This window comes from Globicephala melas, chromosome 19 (genome assembly GCF_963455315.2).
Source record: "Globicephala melas chromosome 19, mGloMel1.2, whole genome shotgun sequence".
Taxonomy (NCBI): Eukaryota; Metazoa; Chordata; class Mammalia; order Artiodactyla; family Delphinidae; genus Globicephala; species Globicephala melas.
In genome coordinates, this window is record NC_083332.1 from 57,481,306 (window position 1) to 57,496,330 (window position 15,025).

The 15,025-nt window shown below is 43.9% G+C and overlaps 1 protein-coding gene across 1 annotated transcript in view; it reads left to right on the top strand.

Moving 5' to 3' along the window:
- Positions 1 to 15,025, top strand: part of CDH13 (cadherin 13) — a 1,033,853-nt gene that overhangs the window by 645,121 nt on the left and 373,707 nt on the right. Inside the window, exon 6 of the mRNA XM_030863234.2 lies at positions 6,952 to 7,096. Coding sequence (XP_030719094.2) covers positions 6,952 to 7,096 — 145 coding nt within the window. The remainder of the gene's footprint in view (positions 1 to 6,951; positions 7,097 to 15,025) is intronic.

A 15,025-nucleotide genomic window follows, 5' to 3' on the forward strand; every position in this document is an offset into this window, starting at 1 on the left:
GCATGACCTCTTCCTCCACCTTCAAAGCCAGCAATGGCTGGTCAAGTACCTTCTCACATCAAATCACCCAGACTTTCTTGTCTTCCCCTCTCTTAAGGACCCTCATAATTACATTGAACCCACCCAGACGATCCACACTGATCTCTCTATTTTAAGGTCAGCTGATCAGCAGCCTTAATTCCCCTTTGCCAAGTAACCTTACATATCCACAGGTTCCAGGATTAGGACATAAAACTCTTTAGGAGGGTCATTATTCTGCCAACCACAGCCACTTTATAGGTAACAGAGCTGAAATTTGAAGGCAGGCTTTCTGATTCAAAGTCTAGTGTAATTTCAGTGATCGGTGAGGATGTCTTTGGTGGAAAACCCTTGTTTGGTCTTTATGAGATGTTGGTAGGTGGGGAGGGTGTGAGAATTGCAAACAAAAATTCAATAAAAGTATCTATCAGTGCCTTCTTTACTCGAGGCACTTAATTTTGGTGATCATCTGTTATAAATAATCTCACAATAGCCTACTTATGCAAAATCTCTGTGGGATTCTTTATCTCCATAGAATTTTTATGGAATTTTTTTTTAAAGCTGTGAACGTCTTTGAGGTTCTCAGGACATAGTTTCAACTGCCTTCCAGGAATATCATATCAAGTTTAGATTCCCCTAACATGGAACCTGGTGCTTATATCACACACCTTCATAGTCATTGAGTCTCATCTTTTCTTTATCCTTCTCCTCTATGGAGGCAAATGCTGGCATCTTATTTTTCATATGTGTTTCAAGATTTTGTGTAAATCTGTATGTCTAAACTTGTAGTCACGTATAACTGGAGATGTCTAATATTTGTTAGACATTTGTATATCCCTAATTTAATACAGTGAACTTCTAGTTATCATTTTGCATTTCTAGCATTATAACTATTCTTATTATAAAAGATGGTATTTGGAATGAAAGGAACAAGGCCCATCTTTTTGACTTAGAAATTGGTTCAAGTAGAATTTCCTAAACAAGTATTTCAAAGCAGCATCCACGTTGGAAAACGTTTTAATGTCCCAAAGAGGTAACTTGGAGGGGCACCTACTCATTTGGGTAGGAGACATCATATCTGTGTCCAAAAGAGAAACTGAGTCACGTTATGTTAGAGTTGTAGCTAATAAATTCTCTTCATTTTCTGTGATGTACAAGCCTCTGGTTGAAAAGCATGTGAACACACACGCATTCCACTGATAACCAGTAGTTTAACTATATCATCTCAAATAAGTAATTTACTGTGTTGTGTATGTTTTACTTCATTTGAATATTTAGCCCAAAGCAGAATTAACAGAGTTCAAAAAGGTCACTGAAGTGTTTTCTAAATTATTTTACTTCAAATGACTCATGAGTCTATAGACTGTGTATCTCACACTTTGTTTCTTATCTGATTGATCCAGGTTTGATGTCTGTTACTGGGGTCACATCTCATAGAAAAAATATTGTGTTTTAAAAGCCAGTGTCTTCATTTTGGCCTTCACCCAAAAAACCTTGTAGCATGTTTTTCATCAGTTCATCCCTTTGGATCAGATCACAGTATGAAATTTTGTCTAAGTTGTGTCTTTCATAAACATAGCAAAGAGAATAAGCCAAATGAAGGGCAAGATGTTAATAGCTTGTTGTGACACCAAAGGCCAGGGTGCTTGTACATGCTTTGTAATTTGGCTCGTTACGTTTGTGTTGCGTTGTTTTTTTAAGGGATTCTTGTCTACACATGTGCACCGCCCATCTCCATTATTATGGTGCAGTAATTGGTTTGAAGAGTCATCAGTTTGTATGTTGTGACTTGCTAGTTCCCACTTCTGGTGGAGACACCCCCAGGATGTGGAAGGAGAATCGAGAACCTAGGAAGTGGGGTTCAGGAATGGTGGCCGAGGGGACCCAACGTGCTTCAGCTAGAGCTCCTCTGGCAGTATAGCTTCCGTTCTGACTCCTGTGGTTTTTCACCACCTCCTCCCCATTTCAGAGGTCAAGCTCCCTCTCACCCTACACACAGGACTCAGTGACCTGGTGTCCACCTACCATGGCCCCTGAAGTGGAGCGATTAGTTCACGTGGTACCTTCATGTGTACCTTCATGTCTCCAGTGTTGCATAAAGTAATTTTGCCTTAAACAGATTAAGAGTGATTTGCATACCTTGTTCCCCTCCCCATTTTATTCACCTTGGTCATTTGAGAGCTACATTTATAAAAGGTCCAAGTCTTGTCTTTTCTTTTCAGAAAGTCTGTGACATTCCAGAAGGGAACATGTTGTAGTTAGGCTGATGCTATAGTATTTCCCAACTGTCACTTGTGGCAGGGTGTCACATTATACATAAAGGCTCACGGTGTGTTTTATTATGTATTTTCATGTGTCTTAGGAAAAATTTTAAATAAGCTCACCATACCCCTGAATTCATGGATAATTTTGCCTTGGAGGAAAAGTGAAACATAACAATCTATGTACAGCAAAACTATTAAGTAAATAACATAGTTAGTAAAGAGGAATTTTAAAAATGTAAGCGAAGTCCATGAAAGAGCATTTAGCAAACAAGGGCACAGTGGGGTCAGCACACATTTTCAAGTCAGATCTAAGTTTGGATCCAGCTGGATCACAAACTAGCTTTTGACCATAGACCAGGTCCCTAAATTTCTCTGAGTTTTGCTGCAGTGGGTATTTCTCCAGGTTGTTTTGAGCCAAATGAGGCAACACATAAAAAGCCCAGACATGTATTGGACACCAAATAAATGTTAGTTCCTTTCTTTCAAAAGGCAAGTAATCAGTTTAACGTACTTGGGTGTTGTTTACCGCTGTGGTTCTTGTTCATGAGTTAAGACTGCACAGAGTCAACTGGCCTTCGGTCCACGGAGCCTGGGACTGACGGTCAGCTCCTGTGTGCCAGGAATGGAGAGACAGGACAGATGGCCAAAGCTGAGGCCAAAACTTTGGACTCCAGTCTCTTAAAGAGGGATTGCCTCTTCTGAGGAGGGCTCTATGCAGTCAGCGATGAGTCAGGTGCCTGCTGTGTGCCGGGCACTGAATCTCAGCCTTGGGGATTTGCTGTTGGGCACGAACACCCACCCCACCTCTGTCTTGATGGGGCCGGAGAGGCAGACGTTAGTTGAATTGTCACACAAATAAATAAGCAATTACATGTTATGGAAAGTGTTATAAAGGGTACCAGTGCCATGGGAATGTCAACCATGGACACCTGAGGTAGTCTGGAGCAGTAATGAAGGATCTTCTCTGCCAGTGATATCTGAGATCTGAAGGATGGATGGAGCGGGCTGACCAGATGGCAGGTGGGATGCTCATGTTGGCTAGGAGGGTTGCACACGAAGATACCTGTGCTGGGAAGGAATGGGCTGAGTTGGAAGAACTGAGGAAAGATTGGTGTAGCTGGGTAATGAGAAATAGAGGGGCTCTCTTGTGATGTGAAATGAGTTTGGAGAAGTGGGCTGGGGCCAGGTGATAAAAGAGACGTCACAGTAAAGGAATGTGCTGTTATCGTAAGAGGAATGAGAAACGATTGAGAGGTGTCCATTCTGGGGTGACATAAATAAATAAAAATTTTGAAAAGACACCTTGGAAGCCTGTATTAGTCAGCCTTCTCCAGAGACACAGAAGCAGTGATTCTGTTAGAAGGAACCGACTCACACAATTATGGCAGCTGAGAAGTCCCAGGATCTGCCTGGGCCAGCTGGAGGCCCAGGAAACCTGGTGGTGTGATCCAGTACAAGTCCAAAGGCCTGAGAACCAGGGAGGCTGATGGTGTTTATTTCAGTCTGGGTCTGAAGGCCTGAGAAGCAAGACCATTGAGGGCAGCAAGGAATGGAGGCCACGCAGGTGGGAAGACAAGGGCGAGTCCCTCCTTCCTCTGCATCTTGTTCCATTCAGGCCCTCAGTGGATTGGCTGGTGCCCACCCCCACTGGGGAGAGCCATCTACTTTACTGAGTCCACAGACTCCAATGTTAATCTCATCCAGACACACCCAGAAATAACGTTTAATTTGAGCACCCCATGGCCAGTCAAGTCGACACATAAAACTAACCATCACAAACCCCTTAGAGAATAGATGACGGCAGGCAATATTAGTAGCAGGGGCACCCATTAGGTGCCTGTTGCAGTGGCCCAGGTGGGAAGTGTCAGAAACTAATCTCTGGAGGTGATGATGGATTTGGAGAAAAGAGGGTGGATTTAAGACAAATTCAGGAGACAGAACAAGCAGTGTAGACCCGACTCGTTGATGGAGTGGCTGGGGATAGAAGGCCTCACTTGGGGAAGAGGGTGGCTTCTGAGTTTCTGCTTTGATCCCTGGGAGAAGAACCACCCTCTGGGCAAAGTTTAGAGCGAAATGATTAGCATGAGACTGGATTTATCGAACTTTATAGTTGCTCAAAACTCCTTGCCTCCAGAGGGAGGAGATATGGGGATATATGTATACGTATAGCTGATTCACTTTGTTATAAAGCAGAAACTAACACACCATTGTAAAGCGATTATACTCCAGTAAAGATGTTAAAAAAAAAATCCTTGCCTCCAATAATGACATTTTGGAATATTTTGATTAAATTATTTAAATATAAAATAGTTCTGCCTTCTCTAGCAAAGGCTGAATGAAGCTGCCCTTTGAAAACTGGGCAGTAGGCAGTAGGAGTTGGGTTAAAATTCACACCCCGAACAGCCAAGGACCTGGCTTTATTTCAACCAAAGACACCACGTATCTTGGATCTGAATCCTAATCCCCCATGTTCTACAAGACTTGGCTAGCGTCGTAGGCCACAAGTAAGACAGAGGAACAGAATTCACATTTGCCAAATACGCGGATCTATCAGAACTGGGTGGGGCAGACTCTAGATCCAGCTCAACATAATGGAAAGACAGACACTAAGGAGATACAGTTGATCAGGATGAAGGCCAAGTCAAGTTCTTGGCAATTTTGGGAGGACAAAAGGCCAGACCTTCATTATTACAAGAAATTGCTCCCAAAGCTTGATTTTTATTTTCTTCGTTTAGCAGTATTCTCATAGTAGCTTTAAAACTCAGCGTAAAAGCTCATTCTCTGTAAGATCTCCTTTGTGTGCAGATGTTAAAAGGCTCTCCCTATTTAATTTCTTCTTAGCTCAGGTACTCATGCATTATTTTATCTACCCCAGAAATCAAAGTGTGTGTGTGTGTGTGTGTGTGAATTTGTTAGTGAAAGGATGAAGTAGTGTTAAAGAAAAAATGAAAAACAAATTCCTCTACCCATGTATACCTGGTTTCATGTTTGCTTACTACTTTCAAATTCTGTCCACATGTGTACATCACACATGTATAGTACACATGCTATTTTTTGTGTTTTCACACAGTATTCTAAGTAGATCAACAAAGTTGAATAATTATTTCATCTAATGGCTGTATTCTAGCATCTTGCTACAAACACATTCATTCAACTCATCTTTTTTGCCCTGGACATTTAGTGGACGCCAGTGTAATTTCATTATTAGAAATAACACTGCAGAAAGTATTTCCATGTATGTAGTGCAACCTGTCTCAAATAGAACCCAGAGTGGTATCCAAATGGAACAAAGTATGTGAGTCCTTCATAGATTTGGTGAATTTTGCCATGCGACTTTCCAAAGGGTGAAACCAGTTTATAACACATTCAGGTGGGGTATAACAAACGTGTTTCTCTTTTCTCTTCCTAATTAGGGCTAGTTTTGACAACAGTATTGATGATAACAACAGTAGCAACAGTAGCAGCAGCTAATATTCTTGAGATGAGTTACATAACAGGCATTATATAAAGTGATCTAGAAACATTGTTTATAACAGTTTAAAATGTAAACTCTGGAGACTGACTTCACAGGGCCAAATCCAGACTCCACCACCTAACCTCTAATTGGCTTCATTCCCTCCTCAGAAATGGTTCATAGGGTCACTGTGAATATCAAGTGAGTTAATATAGTAGAGAGCCTCGGTAAGCCCTGGATAATGTTGGTTACCATTATCCCTAATAATGAGTGTTTTATGAACCCATTTTACAGATGATAAAACTGAGAGATTAAGTGTATGAGTTGAGGTCACATGACTAGTGAGAAGTTGTGCTGGGATTCCAATTGCAGAGACCATTTCCGAAGGATTCCAGCTACAGAGACCTTTTCTGACAGAAATAGTCAACAGGGTCCCAATGCAGGGACCACCACTGATATCCAAGAAGTATCACTGTGGCCCCTGAGTTAAATCGAGGAAGTATCAGGCGCAGAAATGAGAGCATAGAGTCTACATAGTTCACTGGAAAAGCCACGACATAATTCCTTGTTACCATGCAACAGTAAAGCTGGGTTTTCTATGCTCTTTTCTTCAGCCTTGAGATCTGAAGGTAGTTCCATATGGAATTGTGAAATCCCTGCTAGATTATAAAGGCCTGGTGGGCAGGAGTCCCAAGGTCTCATTCAGGACCCCTGCAAGTACCTTCCTTGCCTCAGGAAGGTTCTCTATAAATACTTACTGCCCTGAATTTCTCCCAAATATTACCGTAAACACTTTCGGTTATTTCTTAATATACTCTGTTCATAACTGCTTAGTCAGTTCTTTTTATTAGCATAACCTTCCTTTAAAGCATAATGATGTTGGAAAAACAGAAACAATGTAAGCATATTTTCTCAGCTGTGACTGATTGCTGGTGTTTAGTGTTTGCTTATTTTTTTTTTTTTACTTTGCAGATTTGATGAATTAATTGTAAATTTCCCAAGTGGGACTTAACATGAACTGATCTTTGTCTTTTATTCTGTAATGTTTAGTTTCTATTCTATTGCTGGTGACTATCCATTGAGACCAACGTTTGAATATTGCCAAGGGCTCATAAAATTGCTGATATAACCTACTTTCTTTCTCCAGAGAACCCGACTTCAATTTTCATAATGAATGAATGCCTTCTTTCTCCCCCAATCTCTTTCCTCCAATAGCTACTCGTGGAGACTATTGATGTCAACGGTAGAACTCTCGAGGGGCCGGTCCCTCTGGAAGTCATCGTGATTGATCAGAATGACAACAGACCGATCTTTCAGGAAGGGCCTTACATTGGCCACGTCATGGAGGGATCACCTACAGGTATGTTAGGTTGGCTTACCGTTTGCATAATGGCTTGGGAAGTGGCATCCTCTGATCTTTGGGGATTCTGGAGACTGTTTTGTTGCCTCTCTGACTTATTGTTGGTATGCATCAACACTGACATATTATTTCCCTGGATAGCGGCAAGAGCTGGAAAGCTGCAACTCAGAACATGACTGGCGTGTTACAAACTAGGAAAATGTCTTCCCTTGTGCCCAAAGGTGATCCTTCAAGGAGGACCGACATCTCAGTCTCCCATGTGTGGCTGATGTCGGACACCATGTAAATATCTAGCTCACCCTTGTGAGGGCCCAAGGCTGAGCTTGTGGTATAGTGGAACTTTGAAGAAAATTAAGGTCCCCACTGCAAGCTCCTCAGTTATTTCTCTTCATAAGTGCCTTTTAATAAGAACCATTTGGGGAAAATGGGTAGGACTTTTTTTTCCCTTTCCTTAGAAGACATGGATAGAGAAAACTTTTCTCTTCAGTCAAAGGGCCAAAAGCAAGTATTTTATTTCTCTCTCTGGCAACACATGTACCTAGTGTTACAGAAATCACTCAAGGTTACTATGGAACTCCTGGTATCTTTTCCCCATGTTTAACCTTTCTATCACAGAAGGTTTCAGAATTGAGAGCTCCCTTTTCTGGCCCATAGCTACTAATTAAAGCATTCCATGACCAGCAGCAGAAGTCACTCCTGAGTATAATGCTTGAGAAAGTGAAGAGCAAAGTAGAAAAATCCCTATTTTAAGTCTGGACTTTGATTTTAAGCTTTCAAATACATTTGAGTGAAAACATGCCACATGAAGAGTGTCAGTGTTGCTGTGTCTGGATTACGCCAAACAACTGCTGTAAGCAAAGGAGTCACTCCTCAGGCCGATGGGAGATGGAAGCTCAGGGGCTGCTTTAGCTGGTTCTTTTTCCCCCTTTACTGAATGGATGGGATGTATCAATAGCATGTAGATACGGGAGGCTCCGGAAGCATTGTCATGGCAACCTGCCTAGACTACCAGGTGAATAATTGTATGCAAGGTGCCTAAAAGCTCCCTTCAGCTTCGAGGAGCTGGGCCTCTGTGCACTTCATCAGTTAGATCCCCAGGGGCAGAAGCACCCTCTCCCTTCCAGGTTTTGAATGCATTCTGTAAAAAGGAGAGGGCCTTATGGGCAGCATCCTGGAGAGATGGAGAGCGGGCAGGTGAAGGTGGGTCAGGTCACTTCAGGGCAGACCTTCCCCATGGCTCCGCTCAGTGGGCTGCTTTTGATGCAGAGATGGTTTCTGGTGAGACACACCCTAGAATTGGGTTGGATGCTTGCGGAAATGTTCTTAAACAAGCTGATGTGCAGAACAAGTTACGAGAACCGATAGGGAAAGCTGTTAAAGAGACTGGAGTTTGAGCAGAGCAGAAAAATGATTCCCAGTTTCCATCTGTGGTACCTGGGCCCTGAATGTGAGTGACTGGAACTCGAGATGGGCAGGAAGAGTGTTCTAAATGTAAATGACAGTGGTTACATCCGAGTCGGCTGTGAGCATGTATATGTCTTTGTATATTATGTGTGTATGTGATTAGACGATGTCCAGTTTTTCTCCCACTGGGCCCTTCCTTAAAGCTTGAGAAAGAAATTTCAAATTTTATTGCTTTATATACATATCGTATTTTCAAAGCAAAAGGGAATCTTTTATGCTTGTTGAATTTCTTAAAGCACAAAGCAGTTCGGTTAGGGTGGACACATACCCAGCAAAACATAAATCACCTCAAACTTCTATTTATGAGTGGTATCATCATATAAAAATACATAAAGGCTTGTATATCTGTATGGAGTAGTTTCTTCCAGCTATGCAGAATTTGGCCTGAGTCATTGTTTTCTTTCTCAGTACCCTCTGGGTTGGACTATAAAGCAGAAATTGACATGGAGTCAGTCAAATTTGAGGTCAAAAATATGGAAATGTTGTGGAAAAGTTTTAGAGGAAAAAACACTTAGATTACTTAGCACCCTGTGGGAGAGCTCAGGCAGATGGCCCCCGAAGCGTCTGCGAGGACAGTGGGGAGCTGGGAAAGAAGGTGGGACCCATTTTCCAGTCCCCTCCCAACCTAAGCCCCTTGTAAGGAGTAACAACAAGCCCTGACAGGCTAGAGAAATGATCGCCTCTTCTGTTTCCACAATGTCCTTCTCGTTTGTGGCTTATGGAATCCTATGTGTTGTAGACCTTGTATCACATCCATTTCACAGAGGGGGATGCTGACCCCAGAAAGAGTTCATTGACTTTGCCCAGTTCACACGAATGACTGATGGGGGACAGTGTTCAGGACTCAACCTGCAAATCATGTGCTGTTTCAACTGACCCACAAACTTCACGGTGAAAATAGCCATTGAACAATCCCGACATTTAGGTGGGCACTTGTTGTGTGCCGACAGCTTTCTATCACTGTATCATTTCCTCCACTCTGCCCTGAGGCAGATGAGAAGACTGAACCTCAAAGGGGCCCGGGAACTTGTCCAAAGTCCCTCAGCTGGTGGACGAGCTAGAATCAGGGTCCGCGTCTGGCCTCAAGGCACAGGCTCTTTCTTGGGCACGTTCTCTCACACAGACTCTTTGCATGCCCAGACTCTTTGATTTAGCTCCTGAGATAAAATAACCAGCTCTTCTGACCAAAGAGCCAGGCTCCTTGATTCATGTTTCATTTCATGTGAGCTGTTGCTCCGTCTCTAGGGTTAAACGATGTTAACATGGGAGCCCTTTTCATCACTCACATCACTTTTCTTCTGCATCCGCATAACCAGAGCCAGCTTCATGGGGTGGGACCTGCCCAGCCTCACAGAGCCCCGGGCTCTGAAGGGCTCCACGCTTGGTTTAATGCTGTGTTGTCGCCGTCTTAAAATTCTTAATAAATGTTCAACAAGGGGCCCTGCATTTTCATTTTGCACTGAACCCCAAAAATTATGTAGCTGGTCCTACACATAGCACTGTGGCCTAGAGCTGGGTTTGATGCTCTGCCAGGCTCCTTAACAAGTTGAGACTGTGGGCAGGTTACTGAACCTGCTAGAAGCCTCAGTCACCTTGTCTGTAAAAGGGGTGGGTGCAGAATAGTACCTACCCTAGAAAACTCTATGCAAGGAGTAAATTAGGCAATGTGCTTCACTTAATGCTTGGAATATAATAAGTGTTCAAGAAATGCCAGTGTATTGTTAATGCTCCAATTTTTCTTATTATTCTGGCGGCCTATCCTTTAGGGAAGGCAAGGCAAAAAGACATGCAGTTTGTGTGAAGGAACATCCATCTCCCAACCAAGCAAGCATCATTTTCATGTTGCAGTGTACCCAGATGCCATCAGCACCAGTGCATCATGGAGGAAGGTCACCCATATTTATCTGTATGTGCAGACAGGGGGCCATTTCTAGCTGCTCAGGATTAAACTCCAGTCTATTGTTTTGGGGAATCATTACTAGATGAAGGAAGATCAACAGAAAATAATAGTTTTTGAACTTTGCAGATTATGGACTGTTCCTTTTGTGGAGTTGCAAGGCATTGATTTATGGGACCCACGCCCAGGTCCTGGCTGCTCCTCAAAGAAAACGAGAGCTCCGTGTGAGTGTGATGTTTTCTGAATGCCCAGTGCATGCTAAGAGCTCACGAGTAGGGGGTAGGTAGAGGCTGGGACCCTTGACGCTCCTGGAAGACACACACCAGGGCCCCGCAGTGCCTGCTGGCACCACCTCCCCAGTGTTTTTTGCCACTGGTGGTCCTCTGGGCACCATTGAGAAGGGCTATCCGTGAGGAATGGTGTGCAGGGCTTCCAGAAACAGACCCTAATATGAGGACTGAGGGCGGGTGGTTTACCTGCCAGGTACAGGATCGTGAGTGGGGAGAGCTGCAGGAAAGGGAAGCCGGCCAATTTCAGGTGCCGCGTTAAGCCAGCTACCAGCGCAGGCAGTCCTGAGCTTGATCCCTTAGGGAGAGAGGGCTCTGGGAAATGACGTAAAACACACACATTGGAGTTAGCCCAGCTCAGAATCCAGGGAGCTGGGCTATCCAGCCCGTAAGCCCGGCAAACATCCATTAAGAGCTCTCCCCAGAGGGGCTTTAATTAATTCCCAGGCCCTTTCGGTCAGCTGGGGCCACAAGCAGGGTTTCAGCAAGCTGGGTTCCAGAAGCTCAGGGGCAACCTTCCAACAAGATACAGGAGCTGGCTGTTGCTTCCATGCTGTTGGCCACCCTGCCTGTCAGCAGGGGCAGCTGGGAGAAGAGAGCCCACCACCCAGACAGGTGTGGCAGCTTGAGATACATCAGGGGAGGGAGGTAGTGGGGGAAATATCATAGTCCTCAAACTACATAACTGAGAAAGGTGAATGTCACGTTGACCTTTCTCTTTAGAGAGAGGACAGGACCACAGGACCTAGAGGTGTGTGTTCTGAGTCCTGAGAGATATCCATTGCTTAGCTGTGTGCTGACACTTCTTGAGGCTATTGAATAGAGGCAGGGATTAGCAGCGAAATCCTCGTCTTCTAACTTCTGAGAACCTGAGGACCCGTACCCTCTCTTGCTCCCTTTATTTTTTTTCCATCCAGTATTTTTACTGAGCATGTACTCTGTGCCAGCAGTATTCTAAGCTCTGAGGGTCCAGCTGTGGACCTGCCAGATGCTGCTCATTCCCTCCTGGTCTGCAGAGCCAAGCAGGGAGACAAGCAACAGATAAATCAGAACTGAAATTGGTGGGCAAGGCAGTGTAGCCATAGGGACCCCTCATCCTGGGAGGGAGGGAAGCCAGCCTCCCTGAAGAGGTGATATGAGGAGAGCAGGGGGCTTTGTCTTTTATTTTATCTCTGGGATCCACCTGACTTTCTGTTCTTCAAGTCTCAGTTACTTTAATTTTTTTTTTTTTTTTTTTTTTTTTGCGGTACACGGGCCTCTCACTGTTGTGGCCTCTCCCTTTATGGAGCACAGATTCCGGACGTGCAGGCTCAGCAGCCATGGCTCCCGGGCCCAGCCGCTCCATGGCATGTGGGATCCTCCCGGACCGGGGCACGAACCCGTGTCCCCTGCATCGGCAGGCGGACTCTCAACCACTGCGCCACCAGGGAAGCCCAGTTACTTTAATTTTTAAACAAGTCCTACCATGGCAGACATGAGGGAAGCAGCCAATCAAGTGGTCTTTGGGACAAATGGCTGTCCCAGGAGCTCAGCTTTGCTCAGCAGTTGGTATTTTCTAAAACAGCTTGAGCCAAATAAAGATGGTTTTGATATTCGAGAGTTGGTATTTGAGACCTAGCTCAGCATGAATTCTCAGTTTGTTGGTATGACCTGGTGGTAGAGTCCCTTTTCTGGTCACCTGTTTACTTGTTGCAGTAATTGCATGTGGCCTTTTGGTCCACCAGCTCTCCGATTTTCCTCTGCTGGTGTTTAGACTTTCACATCAAAGGTTCTTCCATTTTCAGCTATTCCAACCAGTCCTGTGAGCTTCTGGAATAGTGGCCATGGGGCTATTTTTTTCTTAAGTAGATAAATTTCTTTTAAAAATGAGACTCCACTTTCTTCCCCAGCTTTTTTAAAGTAAAATTACCCTCCAGTCTCACCATCCGGAGGAGACCACAGTTGTCACCTCAGGGAGCATGGTTCTAGGACTCTCCCTGGGCACCTCCACACACAGGGATGCACGCGCACACACAGTTTCACAGAAATGGAGCTCTGCGTGCTCTTCTCTAGCTCACTTTCTTCGCCCTGCAGCGTCCTATGGACGTTTTTGTAAATCATCAAATATCAAGCGACATCATTGTTTTAAACAGCTAGCATCGGGATCTACCAACATCTAGTCAGCCAATCCCCTGTTGACTTAAGTTGTTTTCACTTTTCCCTACTTACAATCAATTCTGCAGGGGAGAGCACGTCTCTTTCTACTTGTGTGACAATTTCTTTAGGGTAAATACATGCAAGTGGAATTGATAGGATAAATGATATGCTTATTACATTTTGATGTATATTGGGGTGACACTTGTAATCAGAGGATTCTATTTGTATCTTGGCTAAACTCATGCATGAAGATACAATAGTCTTTCCGCTCACATATGAGCACACTGATGGACATTTATTTATATTTCTGGATTATACCCAATATCTCTAAGGCTTGTGGTCACTTCACTAACTGTGTCTGTAGGCTGTGAACGGCCTTGCTCTAAACTTCTCCCCGGATTCCCTGGCCGAGGAAGAGGACTGAAATTGTTGATTCTGACCCCTCCCCTGGAGTCATCATTGGAGTCTTAGGGGAGGGAAGTTGCCTAGGAACAGATGTCATTAACAGGCTGCAGTGTCATTCAGATTGAATTATGATGCAAATCACTCCAGTGCAGCTGACCATAAAACAAAATTTATGAAGGAGTTGCATAAGCTAATCAGAGACACCTTCCCAAAAGGAAAGTTCCAGAAAATAAAGAGTATCAAAAGTGTTGAGTTATCTGGACTTTGCTACCTACTCAAGAAACTGAGTGTCCACCAAGTTGCTTCTAACCATGTCTGGGGTCCCCAAGTGATGTCTTACAGGGGCTCTAAACCAAGCCTATCCACAACCTTGTCGTAGCCACTATTATTTTCCCTCCTTTATACCCCAGCCCCTCCCTGATGGGCACTATTGTGCATGTTGTTGCTGGTCCACTGGTGCCTTGGAGATATCACGGGGCTTGCTGAGACAGGGGAGGACGTCCAGAGCCCTATATTCTGTTCAAAGGATACCCAACCAGTAAAACTGTGTGTCGCATCTTAAATGTGGGGAACTTTGAAAACAGCTCTTCTCATTTTTGTTTGTAGCCCTCTCTCCACCTAAATTCATGTATGAGTCAGTGGGGCTAGAGACCAATTCAGGAAACAAACACCACATTGTTTTTGAATCACTCTTCTCTCTAACCATGAAATCTTTGTTTCTTATGTGTCTGTCTCCCCTCTGCCCATCACCCACCCTTATACCCATTCATGTCAGATCTTCGAGGCACTGAGGATAACCCAGTGACCTGGAGAGAGATGGCTTCTGTGCTCATGGAGGTTACTTCCTCATAAAAATAAATACTTGATAGCCCTGACCCACTAATTTGCTGGGTATATTTTAGTCTCAGGCTGGGAGTCATCCTTCCATCCCTCCCCATTTGGGAGAGAGAAGGATTTATGACATCAACTATGGAAAAATAAAATAAAAATTTATTAATTAACTTAATTAAAATAACATAATAGTTTAAAGTGAAGGGAAGGTAAAGAGGCATTGGTAGCCTCAGAAGCTTAGTGATCATTCTACAACATTTTGAAAGAATAAATCTGATGGGGATTTCCAGTCAAAATGGAAATGAGGTGACAGTTGAGCAGCTACAAAATAAATATGAAAACGTCCTTGAGTAGTTAACAGCACCGAGCACGGAGGACTGCAATGCCACTGAAATCCATCCCTGATCCCTGACGATCCACTCTGAACAGCCCAGGAATTCTTAGTGTTATAGATGAATACAACAGAGTGGCAGGTCCACAGTGGCATTAAACAATTATAATTTTAGGGAAACACTTATTTCAAATCAATTCCTGATGACACTTCATTCAGCAAAATCGCTTAAAGAAAATTTATTGGGCAGGGTCTATGAGCCAGATAGTGTTCTAGGTGCTGGAGATGCTGCGGTGTCCAAGACCAGTTAGCTCTCCACTCTTAAGGCATTTGCACTGTAGTGGGAAGAGAAAGATAATTAACAATGAATGGAATAAACAAGGTAATTTAAGACCTTCGGATAAAATAGAACAAGGTGATGTGATAGAATGACAATGAGGTCAAGGAAGATCTCTCCAAAGAGGTGACATTTAAGCTGAGACCAGTGAGAATGCAGGAGCCACAGTGTCAAGGGGCCAAGCAAGGACATTCCAGGCAGAGGGATCAGAAGGTGTGAAGGTCTGAGGCAGGAATGAAGA